The sequence below is a fragment of the Engraulis encrasicolus genome, chromosome 22 (genome assembly GCF_034702125.1).
Source record: "Engraulis encrasicolus isolate BLACKSEA-1 chromosome 22, IST_EnEncr_1.0, whole genome shotgun sequence".
Classification (NCBI taxonomy): domain Eukaryota; kingdom Metazoa; phylum Chordata; class Actinopteri; order Clupeiformes; family Engraulidae; genus Engraulis; species Engraulis encrasicolus.
In genome coordinates, this window is record NC_085878.1 from 50,476,559 (window position 1) to 50,502,235 (window position 25,677).

The 25,677-nt window shown below is 44.1% G+C and overlaps 1 protein-coding gene across 1 annotated transcript; it reads right to left on the reverse strand.

Annotated features, from left to right (window-relative positions):
* Positions 1–1,469: 1,469 nt before the first annotated feature.
* elovl6 (ELOVL fatty acid elongase 6) lies at positions 1,470–24,909 on the reverse strand. The gene is made up of 4 exons (XM_063188601.1): positions 24,586–24,909; positions 9,919–10,050; positions 8,640–8,791; positions 1,470–3,461 (listed from the first exon to the last, which is right to left on the reverse strand). Exons 1-4 carry the CDS (start codon positions 24,666–24,668, stop codon positions 2,941–2,943), a joined length of 888 nt encoding a protein of 295 aa, XP_063044671.1. The 5' UTR covers positions 24,669–24,909; the 3' UTR covers positions 1,470–2,940.
* Positions 24,910–25,677: the final 768 nt, after the last annotated feature.

The following is a 25,677-nucleotide window of genomic DNA, read 5'->3' on the forward strand; positions in this document are numbered from 1 at the left end:
GTACCATACTGAAAGACAACAACTAATTGCTAACTTACAAAGGGAAAAAGTGTCTTTTAACTTTCAGAAAGTACTACAGTTAAGTACAGGGCATGTGGGGTTTAACCACATATGCAAATTCTTGAAAAACACAGGGCTAATGAGCAAGATTTAACATCTCTTCCTTTGGGTAGTCTGTGTTGTTTTTTGTTATTTTGTTTTTTGTTTTTGTGTTTTTTTGTTTTGTTTGTTTTTCTATTTATTATTATCATTCTCATTATTATGTTTACTTTTGTTCACTTAGTTTGTTTTGAGTAGTGGGAGGTAGATATTCCTGTCCACACTCCAGATCCAGAGGTGGCGGTAATGCACCAACAAAGCTGGTTTGCCAACCGCCATTAAACCACAAAAAGAAGAAGAAGAAGAAGAAGCCGCAGAGGAGAAGGAAGCAAATGTTTGTTGAGAGCAAAAGCTCTGAAAAAGACAGACAAAACCAAATAAAGAAAACTAAGAAATCCCTCAGTGAACTGGTCAAACGCAACTGGTAGGAAATTTGATTTTCTTTACTTACCTGGTGTTGGAATGTGGAGGAAAATGAACTTTTATCCTTCATGTGTGAAATGTTTGGTCTCAGTTGACAACTGACTTCATTTAACAGTTAAGACTTAAAGTTAAATGTTGTAGTTTTATACTGCTTAATTGCTGTAAATGTTAAGTTTGAGAAGCTAAAACTTACTTTGTGAAAGAACTTCATCAGTGGCTCAAACCATTCAAAAGTTTAGGAAGTCGAACTGGATGCTTCCTTTGACTAATGCTTTTGTTTAAACATTCCAGTTTCTAATCTACTTCTTACTTGGTTAGTAGTAGTAGAGTAACTTTATAAGGAATTTGGTATTTATGATTTAATGCTAAACTCAACTAAACTTAAAGGTGATTTGTGACTATCTTGATGCTAATGTACTGCTAATTTGGTTTGCATTAAAGTCAATAATTGCAATTACTTAGTAATTATTTTGTAAATACCTTATTTTAAACTTTAATGCAGTGATTTATGTTTGTTTGAAATTAACACAATGTGTATGTTATTCTTATGTTTAAGGTTTTCAACCTATCTGACAGACTGCTACAACCCCTTCAACCAAAGAAACAAAACAAAGAAACTCAATAAAAAACAAAAAGGGGAATCATCTTGTCCCGAGTTGTTCCTTGCGTGACCTGGCTCTTTTCAAGTTCAAGCACAACTGAGGGAACTATCAAAAAACACACCAGAACTTGACAGTGTGATATCAAGCACTGTACATATTATGAAGATTTTGTTCCATATTGCCCAGCACTGCACCATCACTGCACCATCACTTTATTTCAGTTACATTATTCTCTCTCTCTCTCTCTCTCTCTCTCTCTCTCTCTCTTTTTTTTTTTCATGCACGCACACAAGCATAAAAACATGCTCACAGCATCAAATAAAAGCAAAAGCATGTGAACATTTGTTTTTCTTTTTTCTTTAATACACCTGGTTCTTGTTAAAATAGACTACTGATGCTTTCCACGTTTACAGTGCAAACGCACGATAGCACAAGAGACACCATTCAATGACAGTGGGGATTACGCAGATGTGAGTTACAGTGATGTGGACCACCATCGCATCGTTTTTTTGTTTCTTTTTTTATTTAATGTATATTTTTTAGCTCCATTAGCTTCATGTTTTGTTTAACTTCTTCTTGTTTTGTCTGGGAGGGCTGGCTGGCTGGCTGGCTGTGAGAGGGATTCTCTGTTTGTCTGTTCCCTCTTGTCAGTGATGAACAGAGCCAGCATCAACACCAAAGCTGCGTGAATGTAACTCGTCTCTAAGGAAGCATCCAGGAAGAAGAGTCTTTGCTACGGGAAAAAAGGTCACACGGCCATTTTGTTGTTGCAGATGTGCTCTGTTTGTACAAGGTCTTCCCAGTGCATCTTGTTTTTGCCCTCCCCATTTCATTTTTAATGATGTTAACAATATCAGCCAAACTCACCAGTAACATAATTATGCTTGTTTTTGTTGGTTTTTGTTACGTACATATTGTTTCTCAGCCGTGATATGTACTTTGAACGGAGGAGAATGTAAGACCTGAGAGAACTGGGTGTAGTGACGCAGAAAACAGAAAGCCCCCCCGCCCCGCCCCCCAATCTCCTGGTTTTACTGTGATTGGCCACAGTCTCACTATTGTACAAAGCTAACACACATACTAGCATCTATCAAACAAACAAATTAAATAACAATAAAAAACAACATGACATTTACCACGTTGGATGTCGCAGACACAGAAAATGAAAAAAAAAACTGATGGACTCACTTAAGATGATGACCCCATCTTTCCCTATACTTTAATTTCCCTAAGATGCCTGTGCATCTCCTTTAGTATTTCCAGTCATCACACTGACCTTCCACTCTTCAGTTCCCTTTTTAATGTTCCTACCATTCATTTATTTGTGTGTTTCTTTAAAAAAAACAAATAAAAACAAAAATAAAGACAATAGAGAATCGTCTTGGGCACATGAACATCACAAAAAGACACTGTCTGTTGCCATAGTAATGATTCCTCAGTGCAGCGTTGTTTAGTCACTCCTCCCCCCTCCCGCCCTGCCCCTCGTTTACCCGCCGGCGAGGTGGGGAGGTTGACCTCTATGCGTTAGTAGTGCGCACAAAGCTCCAATAGCAAATCCCATCAACACCCCTTCCTTGCATTCCCCCTCCCCCGTGTCTCTTCTCCTCCTTCTTTTTCTTCTTCCAGTCCTTCATCTCACGCTCCTCTCCTCCTCCAGTCTACTGAAATATTCCTGTCTCTGCATCCCATCCCTTCACCTCCATCTCATTCCCAAAGCTGCTTTTTTACTCCCTCTGTACCCCAAGCCTTTCAATTTCCCTGCTTCTCTCCCCCTCCCGTCAAATCTTTATGTTTGTAGTTTGCGTTTTTGCGCTCTTCACTGGGTCTTCTTGAAGCTAGTAGCAGCGGCGGTGATGGTTGCATGGGTGGCGTTGGCGTGGGTCGCCTTGGCGTGGTTGGCGTGGGCGCCGGCACTGCTGGCGCGGCTCTTGGTCTTGCTGCCAATGTAGGCCTCGAAGAAGAACTGGCAGAAGAGGACAAAGTAGCTGAGGTACATGAGCGAGGACCAGACGATGTTGTGCATGTGCGAGGGACACTCCTGGCCCTGCTGCATCCAGGAGTAGACCAGGTAGTTGACCACGCAGCCCATCACCATCTGGGTGATCTGCGTCAGCGTGATGAACATGGCGAACTTGCGGGACACCTTGAAGCCGGCCGCCCGCAGCGCGTAGTAGGAGTACATGACCGCGTGCACCAGGTAGTTCATGGTCATGAACCAGCCCCCGCCGGCCACCATGTCCTTGTAGGAGTACCAGGAGTAGAGCAGCACAGTGATGTGGTGGTACCAATGCAGGAAGATCAGCTTCTGTTTCCGCAAGACGATGAACAGAGTATCGCCTGGGGAGACGGAGAGAGAAACACAAGAGGTGAAAAAAAAAACAGAAACGGGACAGAGGACACAGCAGGGAGGGGACAGGGGAAAGCGAGAGATCATTAACAGCAGCTCGAGAAGGGGAAGGACATCGGAGAGAGCTGAAGCTGTGGACAGTTGATTGTCAGAATGCCAGATTGTCACAGAGAGAGGGATTCGGAAGAGGTTACAAAAGTGGGGTGTGGGAGCAAGTGAAGGTCATGCAGTGTGAGTGATAGAGAGGATTAAATAGGTTAGCAGTTTTGCTCAAAATTGTGCAGACACTTGCACTGCTAAGATATTATACAAAGACTCATTTCTTTATGAGGCTAACAGGGCTACCGGCTATGCATACGCCGTACAGTATATGAATTAGGCAGAGGTAGCTTAATGCACATAAACACTGCTGCTCAGATCAAATGAAGGCATAAGATTAAAAGACGTGGTGGCCAGGACTCAATAGAGTGCATTTTGGGGTTACTGAGAGTGAGGATAGAATCTAAACAGCACAGATATATGACCATTTAAAAAAAAGAAATGGTGAGAAAGATTGACAACCAGGAGCATTGGAGTTTGCAAGGAAAGACACTCGGAACAGCTATTGCATAACCACGCCCCCTGGCTGTAGTTTTGTTTTATTTTCTAACCCCCCACTAAGGTTACTACTTGCTCTAACATGGTGTCAAATCATTTTCATATCAAATGGCTTCCCCTGGCAACCAGGCCTGACATTTCACTGAAATGATTTTAGTATCACCCCAAGCTGTGAGTCCTGGTGTGGCAAAGCTGCCAATTTTGTTGTGTGTGTGTCTTTTAATTCAGACTCTCTGTATACTGTATAGTCACAGCAGTTTTTGTTATTTAGTTTAGTGAGTGTGTGTGTGTGTGTGTGTGTGTGTGTGTGTGTGTGTGTGTGTGTGTGTGTGTGTGTGTGTGTGTGTGTGTGCGCGCGTGCGTATGTGTGTGTGTGCGTGCGTGACTGTGTGTGTGTGTGCATGATTTTTTTTGGTGGTCTTTGAACTCTGCGCCTAGTATTTGTTTGTTGACTATATGCCAACCCTACCTGTCAGTAGGTCATATGTCTCTGATAACTACTCTCTAAAACAAATGGCATTGGACGTGTATGTAAGAAAGGGAGAACTAAAATGACTTAATATCCTGGTCTGTCTCAGACACATCAGGATAATGTGACATGTGTTCCACATCCTATAGACTGAGGTATAGACACTCTCAGACACCAAATATTTAGATGCTATTAGAATCACAAAACAATCTTTTGTGTTAGGTGATTCTACTCTGTGTACACTATGCCACCTCTTATGTGATACGTGAGAACTGAACAGAAGTGCTCTCTCTCTCTCTCTCTCTCTCTCTCTCTAGTTTTGCGCCTAACAGACATGGGTATCTATATCGTCTTACCCATTTTGCTGCTTCAAACTTTTTTTTGTCTTTACTGTAGTGTGTCACTTACTAGCTTACTAGTCAATATGAAATGGTCAATTTCTGTGTTCCATATTCCGTAAATAGGAATGTAGAATGAAGAGAATCTACTTAAGAACACATGCTGGGAGGCTAATGGCTAATCAGATAATGTGCAGACGCCTGAAATGTCATATTGTAAGTGTGTCTTCTGTCTTTTTCCCTCCCAGGGAGCTAATATTCTAGTGAAAATGCACATTGCAAGTTCTTCACCTTGAAAGTGTATTAACAGCATAAATAGATCTAATATTCTTCTGAGAGACCGCTTGCGTGGAAACCTGCGTGCATAGACAGTATGTGCATAATCTGCATAAATACAAGATGTGTTGGTTCTGCACGAGCTGTGTGTGTGTGTGCGTGCGTGCGTCCGTGCGTGCGCGTGTGTGTGTGTGTCTGTAGACAATGCATTTGCGTCATAAGTCCTGTGATGGAGCGGTGTTCATGAAGTCTGGATGCTACACTGCCCCACAGGCACGTGGCATCTGTGAACTGGATAACAGGACCTGGTTGTGTGTGTGCGTGTGTGTGTGTGTGCGCGCGCGCGTGTGTGTGTGTGTGTGTGTGTGTGTGTGTGTGTGTGTGTGTGTGTGTGTGTGTGTGTGTGTGTGTGTGTGTGTGTGCGTGTGTGTGTGTGTGTGTGAGAGAGAGAGAGAGGGTGGGGAGAGAGCGCAAGTGTGACTGAGCGAATGAGTGTGAGAGAGTGTGTGTGCACGCGTGTATAGGCACGTGGCATCTGTTGTGCCATGGAGGAGAGAACTGAGTCTCAGAATGGATCTCCATTCTGCTGACTCCTCTTTCCTTCTCTTCCTACCCACACCTTCTCCCTCTTTCCCATCATCTCGTTGTTCCCTTTCCCTCCTTTTTCTCTCTCTCTCCCTCTAGCCTCCTCTGTCCGCCTGTCCTCTCTGCCTGGCCTAGTCTCCATTCGGCTTCACTCAGGCCTCCCAAATGAAGTCGGGCAGGCAGAAAACGAGCGCACAGGGCCGCCAAGAACCTTCCGACCTTCCGACCTTGTGACCGGGGGCACACACACAGGCCATACATGCATGCAAGCACTTACATACTGTACATATACACACTTATATGAACATTACCTACACACTTACTTACACATGCACGCACTTAAACATTTGCATATAAACATACCCATACAGTAATCAGGCACACAGACATCACACACACACACACACACACACACACACACACACACACACACACACACACACACACACACACACGTCTAACCATGCATTCACTCGGAGAGGGGCAAGGAATTCACTATGCAATACACATCTCAATACAAATCCCACAATACAATGCTTACATTATGTATTTGCGATACATGTTTTATTGTGATACATTGTGAAGTTTGATACTTCAGTAGGCTAAATGTGTAAAAATCGAGCTTAATTACCAATTGTGGTGTACCATGTAGTCAAACATCTCATCACATCCGAATGAAAACAAACGGGACTGGAGGTAGTATTTGTTTTGGCAGATGGTCAGGAACCATCCTCAATTTTACTTTGTTAAAGGGGCACTGTGCAGGAAATGGTCAAAAAGGGTACTGCAACTATGCTGCTCATTGAAACTGGGCTGCCTATTACCAAATTTGATCTTTTCATTAAAGTTTACTAAGTAATACACTAATATTTTCTAGTATGGTCCAAGTACAGTCATTTTTGCAGCTAAAAATGGCTATTTCTAGAAATTCAAAATGGCGGACCATGGAGAAGATCCCCCTTTTCATGTATGAAAAGTGAANATAATGAATACNTAGAATTTGATGGTGATTTATTGTAGAAAGAAGTGTTTCGATACATTTTCATGGCAATTATTTTTCGCACCCCTAGCATACACACAGTCAAAAACATACATTCTCATGCATGCAGGCAGACATTGATACACAATAAGATACATAGGCCCTACTCGAGTACACAAACACGCACACTCACTGAAGTGAGTCACTGTCTCATCCCACCCAGTTGCAGTGACTCGGGGCCAGTTCCCTTGCCCTGTCTGTGAGGGGAAGAGCCCCGATGGAGAGATTTAATCTCTCCTGACACCAGAGAGCAAAGCATGCCCTTCACATACGTACAGTAGTAGAGCACAGAGGAGATCACAGAATAATACTGCCCTACAAAGGCAAAGCACAGTAACTAGGCCAACATTGAAACTGAGAAAACCGCCCTCAAAGCCTTGGCATTAGGTGGGATATAGCAATTACTGCAAATGTGACTTAGCAATATCTCTAAAAGGGGGCATGTTTGGACCATAAGGCTCTGTCACAAGATACGAAAAGTGGTAATGAAGACCAGTTTCAGTTTAAACCAGGGCTTTGAACCGTTATTTTTTTCCAAACGTTCCGCTCCGAACAGAAACGGAATTATAACGTTTCCGGTTATAAGTTCCACCAATAAATTAACGTTCCCGAACCGGTTAGAACAAAAAAATATTGTTCCCGGAACGGTTAATTTCGTTCCTGTCAGCTGATTACTCCCCATAGGCCTAACTGACGGAAGTGCACATGAGTCAGCCTACATTCCAAACTGTTTATTCAAGTGGATGAAAAGAATATCCTCCAGAATTTTGTCATTCAGGGATGACTTAAGCTGAGAAGCGGAGAAAAAACCTCAATGATGAAAATGCGTGCTACGCTCTGACTTGGGACACGGGGAGCGCTATGATGGACATTGTATTTGTGCATATTTGAAGCGGCCATGGATGCCCAATAACGTTGAACATTCTCGGTGCCCTTTACACGCGCTTCTCTGCAATGTCTTACAATGATGCAATGGAAACTCGGCACTTTTGTATGACAGTGGTTTCTTTTATTTTAGATGTGGAGCGGAGACTTTGTAATCCACAGCTCTCTCTCCATTCAGTCAGAGAATGTCTGATGTCACACAGGACGTGAACCTCAGCCGTCATGGTAACGTGCGCAGGAAAATAATTACTTTTTTTGTTTGTTTGAGGAACGGTATTAACCGGTATTAACCGGTTACCACTATTTTTAAAAAAGTGTTCCCGTTCCAGAACATTAAAAATAATAACGTTTCCGGTTTCGTTTCTGTTCCCTGTAAAATACAAAAAGTTCCCGGTTTTCGTTTTCATTCCTTGAACCGGTTCAAAGCCCTGGTTTAATCTCATTTTTGACAAAAAATATTAAATAATAAAATATAAAAAATATTACTGCACTTTGCCCTGAGCATTGAGGTCTCTTTTTACCCCTGTTGACACTGACGGGAGTCTGTTTGTCTATATACCTATCTGCCAGTCTTTTGCTCTATCTGCCCATATACTTAACTCTTTCTGTGTGTGTGTGTGTGTGTGTGTGTGTGTGTGTGTGTGTGTGTGTGTGTGTGTTTTGTGTGTGTGTGTGTGTGTGTGTGTGTGTGTGTGTGTGTGTGTGTGTGTGTGTGTGTGTGTGTGTGTGTGTGGGTGCGTGCGCACGCATGTGCACGCCTATGTTTTATGCACGCCTATGTTTTATGCACATCTGTCTGTCTACCTGCCTTTAAATGGTTTTCCTTTGTGCTTGTTAACAGTCATGGAACGGCATGACATAACTGTGTGCTAAGAATTCAGGGAGGTTTCCCAGCTAGGGAAGTAAGCAATGGTTGAACGGGCATTCAAAGATTTAGCACGGAATGAACCTAATATCCAAAACAACAGAGTTGACTTACCCAGTTCAGGAGCCTTGCTGAGGACAAAGGCGTAGGCCCAGAACTTGCTGACTGGTCCGTTGTAGAAGCTCTGGTCACACACAGACTGCTTCAGGCCCTTGGTCATCAGAATGTATGTCATGTAACTCCCAGTCCGCACAGCACCAAATATACTAGGGGACAGGAACATTAGGGGTGAAGAGCAGAGGGGTTACACGGTGATCACTTGGCCCACTTGGTAACATTTGTCAATGCATTACATTGCATTGCATTATATTATACTCATACATTTTAAGTACAGGGTATTGGTTACAGTACCTGGAGCAGTGTGGGATTAGGTGCCTTGCTCAAGGGCACCTCAGCCAAAGAGTGAGATATAGTGGAAGGGTGGGATTCAAACCTGCACCCCTCTGGTCTAAAGCCTCCTTAAAGGGGTATGCCACTATTTTGGGGCTTACTACAGTTACAATCATTGGCCAGTGTTTATAAAGGTGGTAAAGTGTCTTATTTTTCATGTAAGCCGTTGTCTTGCTTTAAGACAAGTTAAAAGAGGGAGCATGTCGCTAAGCTAGTGAAAGTCAATGGATCCGTGTAGCATACAGATCCATTGACTTTCACTAGCTTAGCGACATATTAATTAGCAATTGATGTACTGCAATGAATATGCTTCTTAGATAATGCACTAAAAAATAAAATAAAAATCATCTAATCCATACAGTAGTAGCATTAGCTGTGATTGCACCACCCTGACCTGAGCTACAACTATAATGTCATCACCTAGCCTAGAAATCTAGACGCCCCTAGCGACCGCAAATTGAGTCATCACCTCCACCAAGGAGGTTATGTTTTCGGTCGCGTTGGTTTGTCTGTCTGTCTATTTGTCTGTCAGCAGGGTAACTCAAAAAGTTATGAAAGGATTCGATGAAACTCTGTGGAGTTGTTGGCCATGACCCAAGGAACAAGTTATTCAATTCTGGTGGTGATCCGGATCCCGAACCGGAACCAGGACCTTTTTAAAGATTCTTCACCATTGCTGGCCTATACTGTACATCTAGACGCCCCTTGTGACCGCAAATTGAATTGCGGGACGGAGCAAAACATTCCAGCTTCTAACTCCACAAAAAGAAGGCAGAAAGACAGGGTGTAACATAGTCAAATGTTCTATCAAGCAGCTTCCTTTGTGGAGGTCTGCGCTCTCTGACTGCTTCTAGTTGACCAATGTTATGCACGCGTCTGTGTGCACTTTGAAGGTATGATTCATCAGTTTTAACATGCGTCGATCGAATGTGGCACATCCTACCTGAAGACGGCAAGCGTGAGGGACCAAATCACCAGTGGTTTCCGCAGTTCAAACTTCTCACGCTGCTTCATCACATGTCGACCGCCCAGGATGCATGCAGCGTAGAGTGCAGAGAACAGGAAGGACTTTTTCCTGTGGGGAGGAAAAGCTGTTAGAGTTTGTATACAACGACTTACACACAGCAAGCAAGCCTTTGCACACCATGCAAGAATTATGTGCAGGGGCCGGCACAGATTTGTCTGAATTCATCGCCATTGAGTTCTGTCTGGAAATGTGTTTCGTCTGCACTGTGCCTGTGCAGGGGGCCTGGGCAAATACCACTGTAACTTGGAAATAATACTCAAGTAAACTCTCTTCGAGGAAATGTCAATGGAGACACTCTTACGAAAATGAACCATGGTAAATCATGGTTTTCATGGTTTCAGAGCATGGTTCACTAGGACTATGATGACTATGATTCAATCATGGTTTGATTATGGTTTAACTATACCCTTACAAAACTTAACTACGAAAACTTAGTTAATTTGAAAACTCATCATGGTTTTACCACAGTTTATTATTCATTAAATTACACTTAGCTGACGCTACAGTATCTTAAGTTCATGTTGGTGACTGACAGTCCTTGGAGCAATGTGGGGTTGGGTGCCTTGCTCAAGGGCACTTCAGCCATGGATGGAGGTGTAGGGAGAGGTAAGGGTGGGTAACCACGAAACCTTCAATTAGCCATGGTAGAACCATGGTAATTACGTGGTGGACATGGTTACTATATAAAAACCATGGTCGATTTTTGTAAAGGGCGTATCCTATACACTGACATCCATGGTAAACGTGAGTCGAATGGCTTGAGGGTACTTCTCATTTGTAGTTCATCCTTGAAACGAGAGATCATTGCAAAGCATGAGGGCCCTAACTCTTCTTGACCTTGGTCATTACTCTTCTTGACCTTGAACCTTGATGACATCGTCTTGACATAACTGGCCCTTTACTCTGATCACAGATGAGCACTTTCTTCCTATCACTCAGACTGCAGACAGTAGCCTTCAGACATCACAACCGCAAACGGATGACACCAGCAGCATTCAAAATGTACCACATGTGTTATTCATGTTGCCATTAGAGCCCTCAAGGTTTCATTCCGCTAAGCTACAGTAGTTCTTCATTTCTCAAAGGAACTGCAGCTCTTAACATGATGTCAGAGAGAGAGAGGAGAGAAACTATCAAAACAGAGTTGGAAAGATTATCCTCATCTGGGTGTGTGCAAGAGACCTTTTTGTCGAAAAGAAACAGAGCCAAAACTAACTTTCTAACTAAATGATTTTCTTCTGCAAAGTTACTAATAGCTGTGACTCAGTTCACACAGCCAGGCTGATGTTATGGTTGCAGTCACGGGTGTCCACTTTCTGCTTCTACGAGAGAAATGAAACCCCACAAAGGGCAGCGTTACAGTCCCCAGTGAGACCATGTTTGAGGATAATATCTGCTAATATTGGTTCTTAGTTTGCCTTACTGTGCTTTCATTGAGCTAACTGATGTAGTTTACTCTTTAAAGGATTTCTTCCCTTTGGGATGTGAGCATATCCCACTGAGTTTAATCAGAGAGGTTCATGTTTAAACATAAAATGTTCGTTATCGTGCTGTATGACCAAACACAAAGCACCTGCCTCCCCGGGAGAGGAAGAGGGAGTGGGACTGACGAGCTGGAGGAGTTTCTGGTGCTAAACTCACTGACCAAGCACTCGGTTTCCTTGGAAAGCTGCACTAGCACAAAACGCAGTCTCAAAATATGTTGCTCTATTTTAGGGCTGAGTCTGTCACCAATCACTGTTCAGTTTCCTCCTTCCTCATCCTGGGGCATCTTGACTAAAACAAATCTAGAGTTAAGCCTACCCTTTATTCATTCATTTATTTATTTTATTTTCCAAACACATTTGCTTGATTGTTAGTGAAACGATTTGTTAAATAGTAAGTTAAAAAGTAAGATTACGGACAATAAAAAAGAGTCTAAAGGATTTATCTCAAGCCAATCTGCTCTGACACTCGTGCCTCAGATTAATTAAAAAGACTTAATTTTCCAGGGCGTAGGCCACTAATTGTACAATATATGTTACAGAGATAAACAAGCAGCACTGCACAGATGGAGAAGCAAGAGGCATTTACCAAGATAGAGGCTGAGAAGGCTCCAAATATTGACGTCTAAACGCATGCTTCCCTTGCATTAGCAACATCCATGACATGAAATCATTCTAAAACATCTGGCAACATCTGTGCAGTTAGCTTATAGCAGCCGTTGGTTCAGTCATGAGTCGTGGATGCTCTCTCTCTTTCCCTCTCTCTCTAGCCCCGTCACGGTAGTTAAGATCAGTGTGGCAAGAACAGCCAAATGCAGACTGCAGTGGCTCAGGAGGTGCTGTGGGGTGACCCACCATAGGGAAGGATACATGAAGGTCGTTGTTGCAAGCTGTGGGGGCCGGCTGCCCAGTTGGTGGGTGCTGGATGCTAGCTGTTAGCTGCTAGTGTTAGTGTGTGTGTACCGTGCCAAGAGAGCAGTGTGTGGAGGCTTGGCGCCAGCAGCAAGAAAGAGCAAGTGGGACGTCAGAGAGCATCGTCATCCTCATCACACCAGGCTCAGTAATCAGCTTGGCATTTGCAGAACAACTCCGTGAGCTTCTGTGCATGTGTGTTGTGTGTGTGTATTGACATGCCTTGGTGTGTATGAAGCTGTAGGTATATGTTCTATGTGTGTGTGTGTGTCTGTGTGCGCGTGCATGTGTGCCTGCATGCATTCAGGTGGTTGAATGTGGGCGTCTGTATTTATGCTTCTGTGTGTGTGTGTCTGCCTTTCTGGCCCTGTACAGTGTATGCCATTCTCAGTTTAGAGAAGTCATATGCAGTGTTTTCCTCAAGTAGAAGGCAAAGAAGGCACCTAACAGCAAGAGGACCTGAGAGGCCCACAGTCATCACTTGGCACCTGCTGGTGCATTTCTGCCTTTACCCCGAGAGGAGTCCTCAGGAAACTGAGCCGGGCATCCGAGCACTCACATCCAGACTTCACCAAAACAACAACAACTGTCCTCTCAGGATTACACAGAGATAGGAAAGAATAAAAATGTCCAGCATGGAATGGATTCTATGTGAGATAGTATAGTGTGTAAATGCACAATCCTCTATCAGTCTACATCACAATACTATAATCATATACATTTTCTGCACATTTACAGTATCAATTTAAAGCTACTGTAAATGTGCACTCCTCTGTCATTTCTGTGATGCCTCAGAGACCTTACTCTACAGTGTCGCTCTGCATACCCTGAATGCATGAGCAATGGTACACTGATGGGATAAGCAATTACTAAATAGGGGGATACAATTGTAGCACTGGCTAACCAGAGAATGCTCAAGAAAGGTGAGAGAGACATGAAAAACAACCCTTAACCTGATGGTATGACGCAATATTACACTGATAGTTACAACTTATAAATGGCCATACCAGGACAGCTATGCGCAGTCAGCTGCAATTAGAGTGTACATCGCAGAAAAATACAACCCACAGCAGGAAACGTGTAAAGGGAAAAATGAGAAAGAGACGCGAGTCCTAGATCAGCAGAGTATTTGACTTTTCACAGCAGCTTTTCAGCTGTGCTTTTCCGCACACAAGCGGAGAGCCATCAGTCACCATAGCAGCTGTGCAGACAAGCACACTCTCCCCAGCCATCTCGATGGACGCTAGATCTCCCCACCCAAACTAAGACAAAGCAGACCTGGAGTCTCGCTGAATCAGGCCCGCTTTTCATGGGTAGTCACTCCTGCACCGACACCCTGATTTTGTGTGTGTGTGTGTGTGTTTGTGTGTGTGTGTGTTTGTTTCTGTTTGCTTGTGTGTGTGAATGCATGTGTGTCTTATGGTTTTTCTCATGACTAAACAGGATGAGCAGCACGGCCCACAACATTGGCGTTAAGACGCAGGCGCGAGTCAGAGGGAGGACATTTGGAGATAAACTTTTCTCCTTCATCAGCACCGCAAGTCTTGTTTTGGGGGTAGCAGACTGCTGAATAGGTAAATATCGAGCATCACGAGCGCCTCACCTTCAGGAGAATGTATATGCTCTGGCCTTTTCTGCTGAGCTGTTTTTACACCTGCACCTCTTAGTTTGCTTAAAATTCAACTTTGGTAGGCCTATTGGTTAAATTAGTGTTTTGTTCTGATTTATATTGTAGAGATCTGTCTTCGTAGCACATAAGAAAAAACAACTGCACAAAGACCCTCAGTTATATTCATAGTGTTGTTCCAGATTTAAAGCCACACCCCACCATTTCTGGAAATAAGCTCATTTCACACTCCTCCTTGAGTTAAATAAGTTTTGCCCTTCTCCTGTACTTCCAGTGGTTCTCCTAGTCTGGCGATATTGCCTCTAGTTCCAAGCAAGCACTTATTAATGGACTATAGCAGGTCCCATATGACTCAATTATGTATGCTAGCTTGGAGGTATAATTTTCATTGCCAGACTCAGATAACGGCTTGAAGTACAGGGGAAAGATTAAGCTCAATCACTTAACTCAGCAGTTTGTGTTTGGGTACATAATTTGATGTCACCCAGACAACAAGGTCCTGTGGACCTCCGGTAGGTGTACTGGATCATGTGCTCTCAGACGTTGTTTATACACTGAGCAGAGATTTTTGGGATCACTTATTTTTCGGGTGTTTTGTCTCACCTTGCATAAACCTTGCATAGTGACAGCGCGCACTAAAGGGGCGAACCTGCCTCGGAAAATGGACCCTTCTCTGACCCTAGAGTTTTTTTACCAACACAATGGTTGTGTTCGTGACACCGCATTCTGTCACAGTCTGCACAGGACATGCGCACTATACCATGTCAATGTAAAATTCTAACCAGAATGCAGCATAATTTCGCATTACACTTGCACTCTGTGTAGACTGCGCAGAAATGCACTGTCACGAATGCGGACAATGTTACACAGCCAGCAGGCTAGGCCTTCTGAAGCCCCCAAATCAAAGCGGCCTGAAAAAAAAAAATCTGGCTACCTTGCACACATTGATATTGGTGATTCACGCCGACTCACTTTTAAGAACCCTGATAAACTCAACTCGGCTGCAGTGGGGGAAAAAGCCCTGAGTAATGGTGAGTGGCAGCATGTGCTTATCCTATTTCCGCAGCGCAGGCAGCAGGGCCATGCTGTTAAACACAAATCCTCCAGTCCCTGAGGAAAAGGGTTGATGATGGTGATTACTTCTGAGAGTAAGACGATCGTATTGTGGTTCAGATATCGTAGATCTGTAACTAGCCGTTAGTAGCAGGTGGATCTTCTCTCAGAGTGCAAATATCCGGGTCTGTTCCTATTGTGTTTCTAATTAAACATGAGAAGGAGAAGACACACAGCAGCAGATGGCTCTGAAACTCTAGTGTGCTTCCAGTGGATAGTGTCTGGCACTTTGCCAGACACAAGCTGGCCCAAAAACATCTCACATTTGGCCCAGCACTGGCCCACAGACGTTGCCATTGACCCACATCCATTGTCTGCCCATCACTGTGTGTGGGTGGATTTCCAGGTAAAAGAAGTCTATGGTGTCCAGCAGAAAGCAGTAGGGCCTAAGGACAATGAGTTATTGATTATCTAAGATGCTAGACTAAATTACTAAATTCTAAGTAGCATACTAAATTTACTAATCAGCGAACGGGGAAGGAACGGGGGTGTCACGCATTTTGAACATCAACGGAGTTCAACTCTCCCAAAAATGTACTTTTTTCAACAAATGTTATCGACGAGATACAATAGGACGCATATTTCAAATTTCCTCCCTCCCTCCACTAACTATTTCTCAGTTCCGCAGTTCCAGACATTACATTACATTTGGAAGATGTTTTCATCCAAAGTGAAAGACGCTTTGCAGGCTACGAATTAAATGAGTATGAGGGATGCTAAAACCAGCCTACAGAGGTGCTAACTCTACCCAGAATGTTGGCACAGCCCTGGTTTGGTAGGCCAGGGCAGACAGCCTCAGCACCTGTTTGGGAGTGGAAGCCTTACTGGGTAAAAGTGATATTTGTCCTCGTCATGATAAGGAACATCCGAACCCGTTCTTTCTTCATGATGAAACAGAACCTGGAAAGGTCTCCTGTTACCCTAGAAAGACTATGAAGATGAGGCGGTGCATGAGAGGGAGAAACATCAAGCCAGGAGTGGGGAAAAGGAAGAAGATTCCAAAGAGATGGATGAAGCCATAGATCAGGGATCCCCAAACTTTTTTCTCTGGGGGCCACATTATCGTTCCTGACTGCGTTCAGGGGCCGGATCAATCATGTGGGCTTTATACTAGGCCACTGCCTGTTATAGCCATAATTTCTACCACAAAATAGTTCATCATTACAAGTGATTTGCAAAACAAGTGAATACTTCACATGTTTTTCTATTTAACATACCACAGGTATTCCTTTTCATTTCTAATAACCATGTAAAAATAGCAAGGAAAGGTTAGAAAAATATGGTAATTTACAGTTTATGAGAAAAACAATAGAAATGGTAGGCCTGTTTATATTACAGTGAGATGAGAAACTATCAAGACAAGATAGTATTGCTTCTTTGGGCCAGTTCAAATGGTGAGATGCAGAGAGGTGGAGGGCCAGTCAAAGGGGCTTGGAGGGACGCATCCGGCCCCCGGGCCTTAGTTTGGGGACCCCTGCCATAGATGGTCATCTGTTGTGTAACTGGGACTCACAAGTGTGCTTGGTGTGGTGTGTTATCACAGCTAAGCCCCTGTAGAGGCTCTCTTTTATAGGCTTACAGTATGTGTTGCCAGGTCACCTTTCTTTTCCTTGTGTATCAAGGGACAGAACACAAGTGACAGAGGGGAGGTAGGCCTATTTACCTAGTGTGAATTTTCTTACCATGATGCCCCTTCCCACACAGCTGCACGATATGATGTAGATGGATGCAAATGAGAATGTATTTTGTTACAGTGGAGATTTAGCAAGTGCAATCACATGGCAGAGGGATAAGCACCCCCATCTGTCTTTTGGTCCTGTTACAACACTGCTGTACTGCTATTGAATTCCATCCAATTCCAACATGAAGCTCTACTGCTCTGTTGTCAATTTCTTAACGCACACTTAACCAACACCAATAATACAGCATCATTGCGTGTATAATTCAAAATGGGTGATAAATGGAAATTAAATAGACCAAAGTAGAGTAAGTTTTGCAGCTAAAAATGTCTATCTCTGGAAATTCAAAATGGCAGACATAGAGAAGATCCACCTTTTCATGTATGAAAATTGCAATTTTCTCAGTCATAATGAATACTTAGAATTTGATGGCGGTGGTAGGTATTCATGAAAAAGGTAACATTCATGAATGAATGAATGGCAGCATGAATTATGGAAAGAAACTGCTCAAAATATTACACAAGGCACCTTTAAGAAAAGGAGGCCGGGTGAAATCTTATACTACCACAGTGGCCTGCACGTATGTCTACAGTGCAGATGTGCGCCCTCAGGAAAAGTTCCCAAAACAAAGCACAGCCCTACTGTTTAACCACCAGACAAAACCTTACTTTGGGAAGAAATGCCTGGACAAGGGAGACATTCCAGTCGGATCATCTCACAAAGGGACCCAGCACTTGCCCTCTATAAACTGGCCCACGTTTGCCTCACACACTGTGAGCTAAGTCAGCCGGTGCTGCTGCTCATTCATGGTGACAGTGTTGTGTTTAAGCTTTGTGATCAAGGGGAGCCATTGCCCTCGGGGAGCACTGGCCAACCCCACACACCTGTGGCCAGGCAGGCAGGCAGGGCTGACGTCTGACTGGCATTGTGGCAGTGTGGTCGTTGGTCTCCATGGTGAGGCGTGCCTGTATGTCGGAAAGCCTAGGTATGACTCGGCACATTGACCAGAAAGGGAAAGGGGCAGCATACTGTAGGCAGACTGAAAGGGGCAGCATAAAGGACAGTCACATAAATACATCAAGAGAAGGGAGGGAGGGTGGTGAATTAATGCATGGATAGATGTGGTGGAAGAGAAGAAGCTGTGAAGAGAGAGACAGGGGAACTGATGATGAGGGAAATGTAGACATGAGAGCAGAGAGAGAGAGAGAGAGAGAGAGAGAGAGAGAGAGAGAGAGAGAGAGAGAGAGAGAGAGAGATATTTTGGATTGGATGGAGACCACAGCTGCTTGTATCTAAAAGCCAGTGTTACCTTGGGCAGAGGGTAAGGAAGATAAATCAAAAAGAGAAGGATGAGAAAAGAAGGACAACTAATTCACTGTGAGTCGCTCTGCATACTGCCAGGTAATGTGCACAGCACAGGGCCATAATGCCACCTACAGTAGGCCTACATAATGGTACTGAGAAAGGAGGTACACTGTACATATTCACACACACACATGCACACACGCATGCGCACGCACGCATGCGCACTCACACACACACACACACACACACACACACACACACACACACACACACACACACACACACACACACACAATTCAAAGCATCTACGAAAATTCTGAAAACTTAACAAGAAATAACAAACAGCTGTATCATTTGTCAGACATGGGTATATGTTTTGTCTGTGGAGGGCCTCCTGGCCTCCGAAAGATGGGCTCTGCTTGGTAAGTCAGCACTTTGGAGAATGAATGACTATCTAGTCTAGGCCAGCAGGACTGTTAAGTGGATGTGGGCGAAATTGCTCACAGAACAGCTGACGGGGAGAGAGAAAGAGAGAATTTCATTAAGTAAAGCTTGCATACACATTTACTTTCTCCCATTTTTCCCTCGTGGGATTTTAAGTGTACAGTAGTTCATATAATATTGGACATGCCGCAGATTCTCAGTGTTCAGTCAAAAGGAGGAAGGGAGGGAGCGAGAGAGATACAGAGAGCATGTGTGTGTGCCTGCCTGCCTACTGTATATACAGTGTGTGTGCGTGTGCATGTGTGTGTGTGTGAGAGAGAGAGAGAGAGAGAGAGAGAGAGAGAGAGAGAGAGAGAGAGAGAGAGAGAGAGAGAGAGAGAGAGAGAGAGAGAGAGAGAGAGAGAGAGAGAGAGCATGTGTGTGTGTGTGCCTGGCTGCCTATAGACAGTGTTTGCGTTTGTGTGTGTGTGTGAGAGAGAGAGAGAGAGAGAGAGAGAGAGAGAGAGAGAGAGAGAGAGAGAGAGAGAGAGAGAGAGAGAGAGAGAGAGAGAGAGAGAGAGAGACTGTGTTCTTGAACCAGGGCCCAAGCTGACCCTGGCCCTGCTTGTCTGCTCAAACCAGCATGAAATGGCTGCATGCATGGCAGGGTCCTGCCACTGCGTGTTACACTTAACACTTGAACAGCTGAATGCTGTGAGCCATACATTAAAACATTCCTTAGTTGTTGTTTTGTATCCCCTTTGAGTATTAGTGTAAGTACCATATCTTCAACATATCTTCATTAAAGGCAAATTTGGAACAAAAGTTTGCTTACCCACGCAAAGGTAGATGTGCACGCACACATCCACAAGCATCTACCTTTGCTCTATAGAGAAGGTAGCAGAACAAAGTTTTGCTGCGCTTTCATTTTGTTTTCAGGTCCCTGTGAACCGGCCACATGTGCTAGAACAGCAAAAAGTTATGTTGCAGTAAGGAGTTTCAGATTTCTTTTTTGAGGTGCGCTGTCAAGCCTACACAATTTTATCTGCCATCTGCTGCATTACAGCTGCTGACCACAGACTAAATGAGGCATTATTGAAGTAGCAGGTGGTGCAGGCCGAATGGTTAGTGAGTTGACCTTGAGATTGGAAGGTTGCGGGTTCCAATCTCATATCAGCTATGATGACTGTAGTGTCCTGTAGCAAGGCACCTAAATCTAAATTGCTCCAGGGTCTGTAAGCAACATCCTGTACTTACATTTCTCTAGTCTATGAGCTCGTTTATATGGTCGCAATAATCGGGTTATTACAATAAACAGGTTATTGGAGTAAACGGTTTATTGCTGTTTATATGCAGCCCGTCGGTTGCCTGTGTTCCACTCAAGTGTGTGACACGAAGCTAAAATTGAAGGCTTGAAGGTGATTGGCTACTTATCCTTCTACATCAGTGGTTCCCAAACTTTTCCCCCTGTGCACCCCCTTGTACATTTCAATGTGGTTCGCGCACCCCCTAAGCGAATATTTTGGTGTGCTGATGTCCATGAAAGTATGGATTCACTGCACATTTTGCACAATTGTTTTGGGGAATCCTCTTTTTACAATAGTCTAGGAGTTAAACTACTGTACAATTCACATGGACCCTTCAGCATACAATTCACCATACAATTAAAAACTACTTAATGTTCATTAATGCTGGAGAAAACCTCACATATCCACCATTGCTCTATTCAGCTTGCGCACCCCCTTGTGACAGGCCGTGCACGCCCATGGGTGCTCGCACCACAGTTTGGGAAACCCTGATCTAGAATGTCAATAACCTGATAATAACCCGATTATGCTGGATACATGTCTTCAGGAATCAGTTTATTAGCCAAAAACCTACCTGTGCCAATCGGATTTCTCATAAACCGATAACAGCAATAAACCGATTATGAAAAGTTAAATGAGCGCTTGAATAAACCGGTTACTCCAAAAACATGATCATAAACTGTTTATTGATGCGCATATAAATGGGCTCTATGACAGTTTGGATAAAAGTGTCTGCTAAAACTAATATAATATAATGCAACATGGGGTAATACTGATCTTTGGTGAACCAGAGTAAGAGTGATTTTTGAGATTTTGTCTGCATCATAAGGACCGGATGCCATTCTGAACTGCTTTGGTGCACCAATTAAAAACTGAAAAGTTGAGTATTGTTTATGGGTTATTAGTACTCTTGGGGGCTGAATCTACCACAAACCAACACTGACTGTGGACTAGCTACACCTCTCATACCCACTGGCCCCCGGTAGTCTTGCACCCATACAGGTGACATGCCCTTGAGAATATAACACTGACATTGACGTTCTTGTCTAATATTCAATCTGCTTGGATAATACATTGAAGAAATGCATGATCAATATCTTATTTATGTTTGAGTACAGTTTTGTACTTTTGTGTTTCACTTTTGTGTTTTGTGGTTGACCAGCATGGATGAACCATAGACCAGTGACTGAGATTAAGTGTGGCTTGTCTCTTGAGACATTGATAGCACTGAGGTATGATCACACAAATGCAGAGCACTATCTGATTCTACTATTACGCTCCCTGAATCGTCAAGTTCTGCTCAGTGGACGTGAAACACATGTTTAAGTCCCTGACACTCAACACATTCAAGATGTAGGCAAAAGCACAGGCTCCTCTCCAAATTACATACATACAGTACACATACAGTATGCACTCTCTCAAACTTATGTCAATTCTGCCCCTCACCTTCAATTACTGGCAAGTCTGAGACACTAGTAGAACTGACTGACATAGGTAAATCTCTCTCTCTCCCTATATCTTTATCTATTTCTGTCTCTGTCTCTCTCTCTCACACACAGACACAAGCACAAACACACACATCAGACCCTTTAGCCACACTCAAGTCCATGGGTTCCGCACGCTGTGGCGTTGGTCGGGCCAAGGGTCAGCGAGTCTGCCCATCTGTCCATCACCCCACCTCCATGGTGCCACAAACTGCTCTTCCCTCGCCTTTCACTAGCTGGCCTCACGGCCACTCCGCCCGGACACTGGGCACTGTTGTTCCAGCCACAATGGACAATGGGTTACGGGTTTGGCCATGTAGGACCCTGGCAGCTCAGAGTGTGGGCACGGCCTGCAGAATGGGTGGGTTAGCTATGTGTGCTGCTAGCTATGCATACTTCACTGGGCGTTATCTACACAGCTGTGCAGAGATGCCCATTATGCTATGTTGTCTTTTGCTGGTGCTAAGATCTGCTACATATTCTCAGCTGCGCAGAGCTGGACTGTGTTTCCCTTTGCCAACCTGTGTTGTGTGATGCTGACCAATGAGATTATACTAAGCTGTGATACTAGTCTGTTTCTCACCACTGCCTTGTGGTTTAGTGTTGATTGCAGCACTGTACTTATGACAACCTAGACCTGATCACACTGTGTAAGCAGTGATCTATGCTATAGTGTAGTGCGCTTGGATTGGAGTGTGTGTGTGTGTGTGTGTGTTGGTTGGACTGAATTAACCTACTTGGGAATGCTTAGTTTAGAAGTTCAATTGGCTTCCTTCTGGGTCGATGTTGTGGTTTCAGGAAACCCCCACCTTCACTGTCGCTCTTCCTCTTTTCACTTCCCTCTAAGAGTCTTCTTCACATAGATACTCTCTGGTGGAATTCCATATTCATACACCAGAATCAATAGCAGCTCTGCTTTGAACCGAGGCCAGAGGTGCAAATCTAGCCTACCTGCATTGCCTGGTGATTTGGGGATGAGGTGAGGCAGAGACTGAGCAGCCATTATGAGCGGAGTCTCTTAAAATACCTGGATCACCATGACTAACATGAGCCACTTTCTGACACACACACAAACACACACACACACACACACCACAGACACTCTCAGACACACTCTCAGCGTTACTAAACTTATTTCAGCATGCCTTATCCAGCATCCACACCCCTGTTTGGTAGCAAATGAGGGACTTGCAAGCATCAGGATTAACACAACAATTTGGACAATTCCATGCTTCAATATTGTGGGCACAGTTTGGAGCGCACCCCTTCCTCTGCCAATATGACTGTGCACCAGTACACAAAGCAAGGAGACATGGGTGAAAGCGTATGGTATGGATGAACTTCACTGGCCTGCACAGTGTCCTAACCTGAACCCAATAGAACACTTTTGGGATGAATGAGAGCGGAGACTGAGAGCCAAGCCTTCGCGATCAACATCAGTGTGTGACACCACCAATACACTTTTAGAAGAATGGGCAAAAATCCCTGTAAACACATTCCACAATTTTGTGGACAGCCTTCCCAGATGAATCGAAGCTGTAATAGCTGCAGAAAGTGGACCGATATCATCTTGAACCCCATCCATGGATTAGGAATGAGATGGCTGTTAAATTCATATGTGAATCGAGGCAGGTTAGCAAATACTTTTGGTAGTATAATGCATGTCTTTAGCAGCATATATCCTGGATGTTATCATATACTTCCTATGCGCTTGTGCCTTCGCACCTACTTTACAGAATATCTGCCAGGCTGCCCTCATTGCAAATCAGTGCTGATACACAGTAGGAGATAAAGTATGTTCACATATCAGTACATTGACTTAAGGATGGGTGTAAGCCTACTGTTATCTAGCTGTACTTGTGAGGACAACTGTCTGTTGGCGGGGGCACTTGGGTACCAAGTCCGTGACGAGGCAGCTTTGTATGAGGTATGCGCTGCGAACGACCCGGCGAAGTCGCCACAGGCGTGCGACTATCTGATTGGCCAAAGTGCTGTCAGCAGACATCAGTAGATGCCTCCCATTGGTCCGTCGCTATGATTCCGCGAGCAACCTTACTTGTTCCTATTTCCACGCGCTACCAGAAATTACAATAGCGTGAAATGTATCCCTGTCTGCCGCTGACAACCAACGGTGACCAACCAAACACCCGCGTTCTGTTATAGTCTGTTTTAGCCTAATGGCCCTGCCGAGGTTGCATCTTGCAAAGCTGAAGATGCGAAATGTAACAAGGACGTGATAGTACGGTAGCCTACCTACCCTGTCCTGCCCTCCACGCTGCGGTCTGTAGCCTACATTCGACAAGCAGTGATGCATCACATGGACTGGCTATTTAACGTGATCAAATTATAGTTTCTTGGAAAAAATATTTCAATAGTAATAATAAAAAAGTATAACACGAGATATGCGTAACGGTGCTCCATAAATGCGGCGGCAGCTATTAAGCGCCCGACTAACGCCGGGCGCGTAACGATGTCTTCTAAATTCCATGAACCCATAGCCCACTACTTTCGCTACCCCAGCAAACAGAGGTTACTGTCCAATACACCAGGTAGTCTTTCAGACAGATGAATTTGGCCATGCTGCTATAGCCTACTGTATGTTTAGCACCTATACAACCCTACACCAATGAATGAACCATTGTTTTGCGCTTTCCGACGCAAGCAGCGAAGACTGATGCCTAGAGAATTGGCTACCCCCTCAAGCCGTTGTTTGGGGCAGAAGGTTCTGCTTCTGGTGAAAAAAAGAACCTTACATCCTCCTTTAAGGATGTTGCCCAACACAGAGTATCGTTTTGCGTGGTGCCTGCAAAGAGCCTGGAGCCCCTTGCTACTCCATTCAGGCTGACCATGCTAGACAGAACTGTCTTCCTAGGCAAAAGGGAAAAAACGATGGTCCTATCATGATGATTGCCCCAAAATCTGGACTTATTTGCTCTTATTTTAAACACAGACACTTCCGCTCCTCCCTCTGAAGTCACAAAATACAAGGGAGACAGCAGAAGGGTGCAAAATTACGCTATCCATAATCCCATCCTAAACACGCAACGTTAGATGACCTAATAATTTAGACTGTTGTGCGATGTAGTTCATGCTGACGTTAAATGAATGCCATTGTATTTTTTAATTCATTTCGGACAACGCCGATTCATAGGCTAGGCTACATCACTGTAAGAGAAAAAGCACATGCATGTTTAAGATAAGGATAACCACACATCAATCAACGTCGCCGCCAAAGCGGGAGCACAGTACCAGTTCTCCTGCATCCACCGGATGGCTTCGTCTTCATTGAACTGTCTCTCAAATTCGTACTCTTGCAGGGCTAACACCGACATGGTCTCTCTTCTTGTTTCTTTGCAAAGCAGACGTAAAGGCAAGACAGACGAACGAGTGATATTCAAATAATTTCCGCCTTCAATTGCGCTCCAACTCAACCGCGGCCCCTATCTTGCATTGCGCTTGCCGCTGCCAGAAACCCATTCAATGCCTCACCGATGGCAGCCTATATGCCGTCCACTTTCAACCGGCATACGCCCTCCTGTGTCAGAAGACACGCCATGGTCCTAACGCCGTCTTCCCAGACTATGTTGTTATCTTCCCTTCGTAGCCTACTGTAGCCTACTGCAACAGCCCATTCTCAGCAAGCAGCAGGCCATGCGAATGTCGTCATCGAACGCTACCGTGACCTTTGTCACAGATATGATTCATGAGCTTCAACGCAAACTTAATGTCTTTTCAAGAACCCATATGAATTCTTGTTTTAGAGTCCTAACTAATTTTCCTCAACAAGACAAATTATATTTGTTCTCATTTTCACAGACTCAGCTTCTCCTTCACCTTGTGCCTATACATGTTGCATTGTTGTAATCAAGTTGGTTTGATAAGGAAAGAAATGGTGGTAAAGGGTGTGATTTCTGTAACCATTTGCCCATTGAGTCAGACCAGGGAGTCTGTGAACCTTGGGCATATAGGATGTTATACCAAAGGTCATTATTTGGCAGCTAATTCTGTGTTTGCTCCAACGTGTTTGCTCCAACGTGGTACAGGCAGCTAATTTACCATGATGGTCAGACACTAGTGTGGTCTGACAGCCACCGGGTGATGTGATTGGTGAGAAGGTATTTGCAATGTGCAATAGGGGCCATCCAGATAATGTGGACTTAGGGACAGTGATGCAGACACAGATTGAGGCAATAGGACTTGGACATAGTCAGCAGCATTTCCTCTGTACAGTTCACCATAGGCCAATGGTCAGGTGTTTTTGCCTAGAAGAATAACAAAGTAATCCTGTTATAATACAAACTTAGGTCTTAAAGAATCACATCTGCACTGCAATGTAATTCC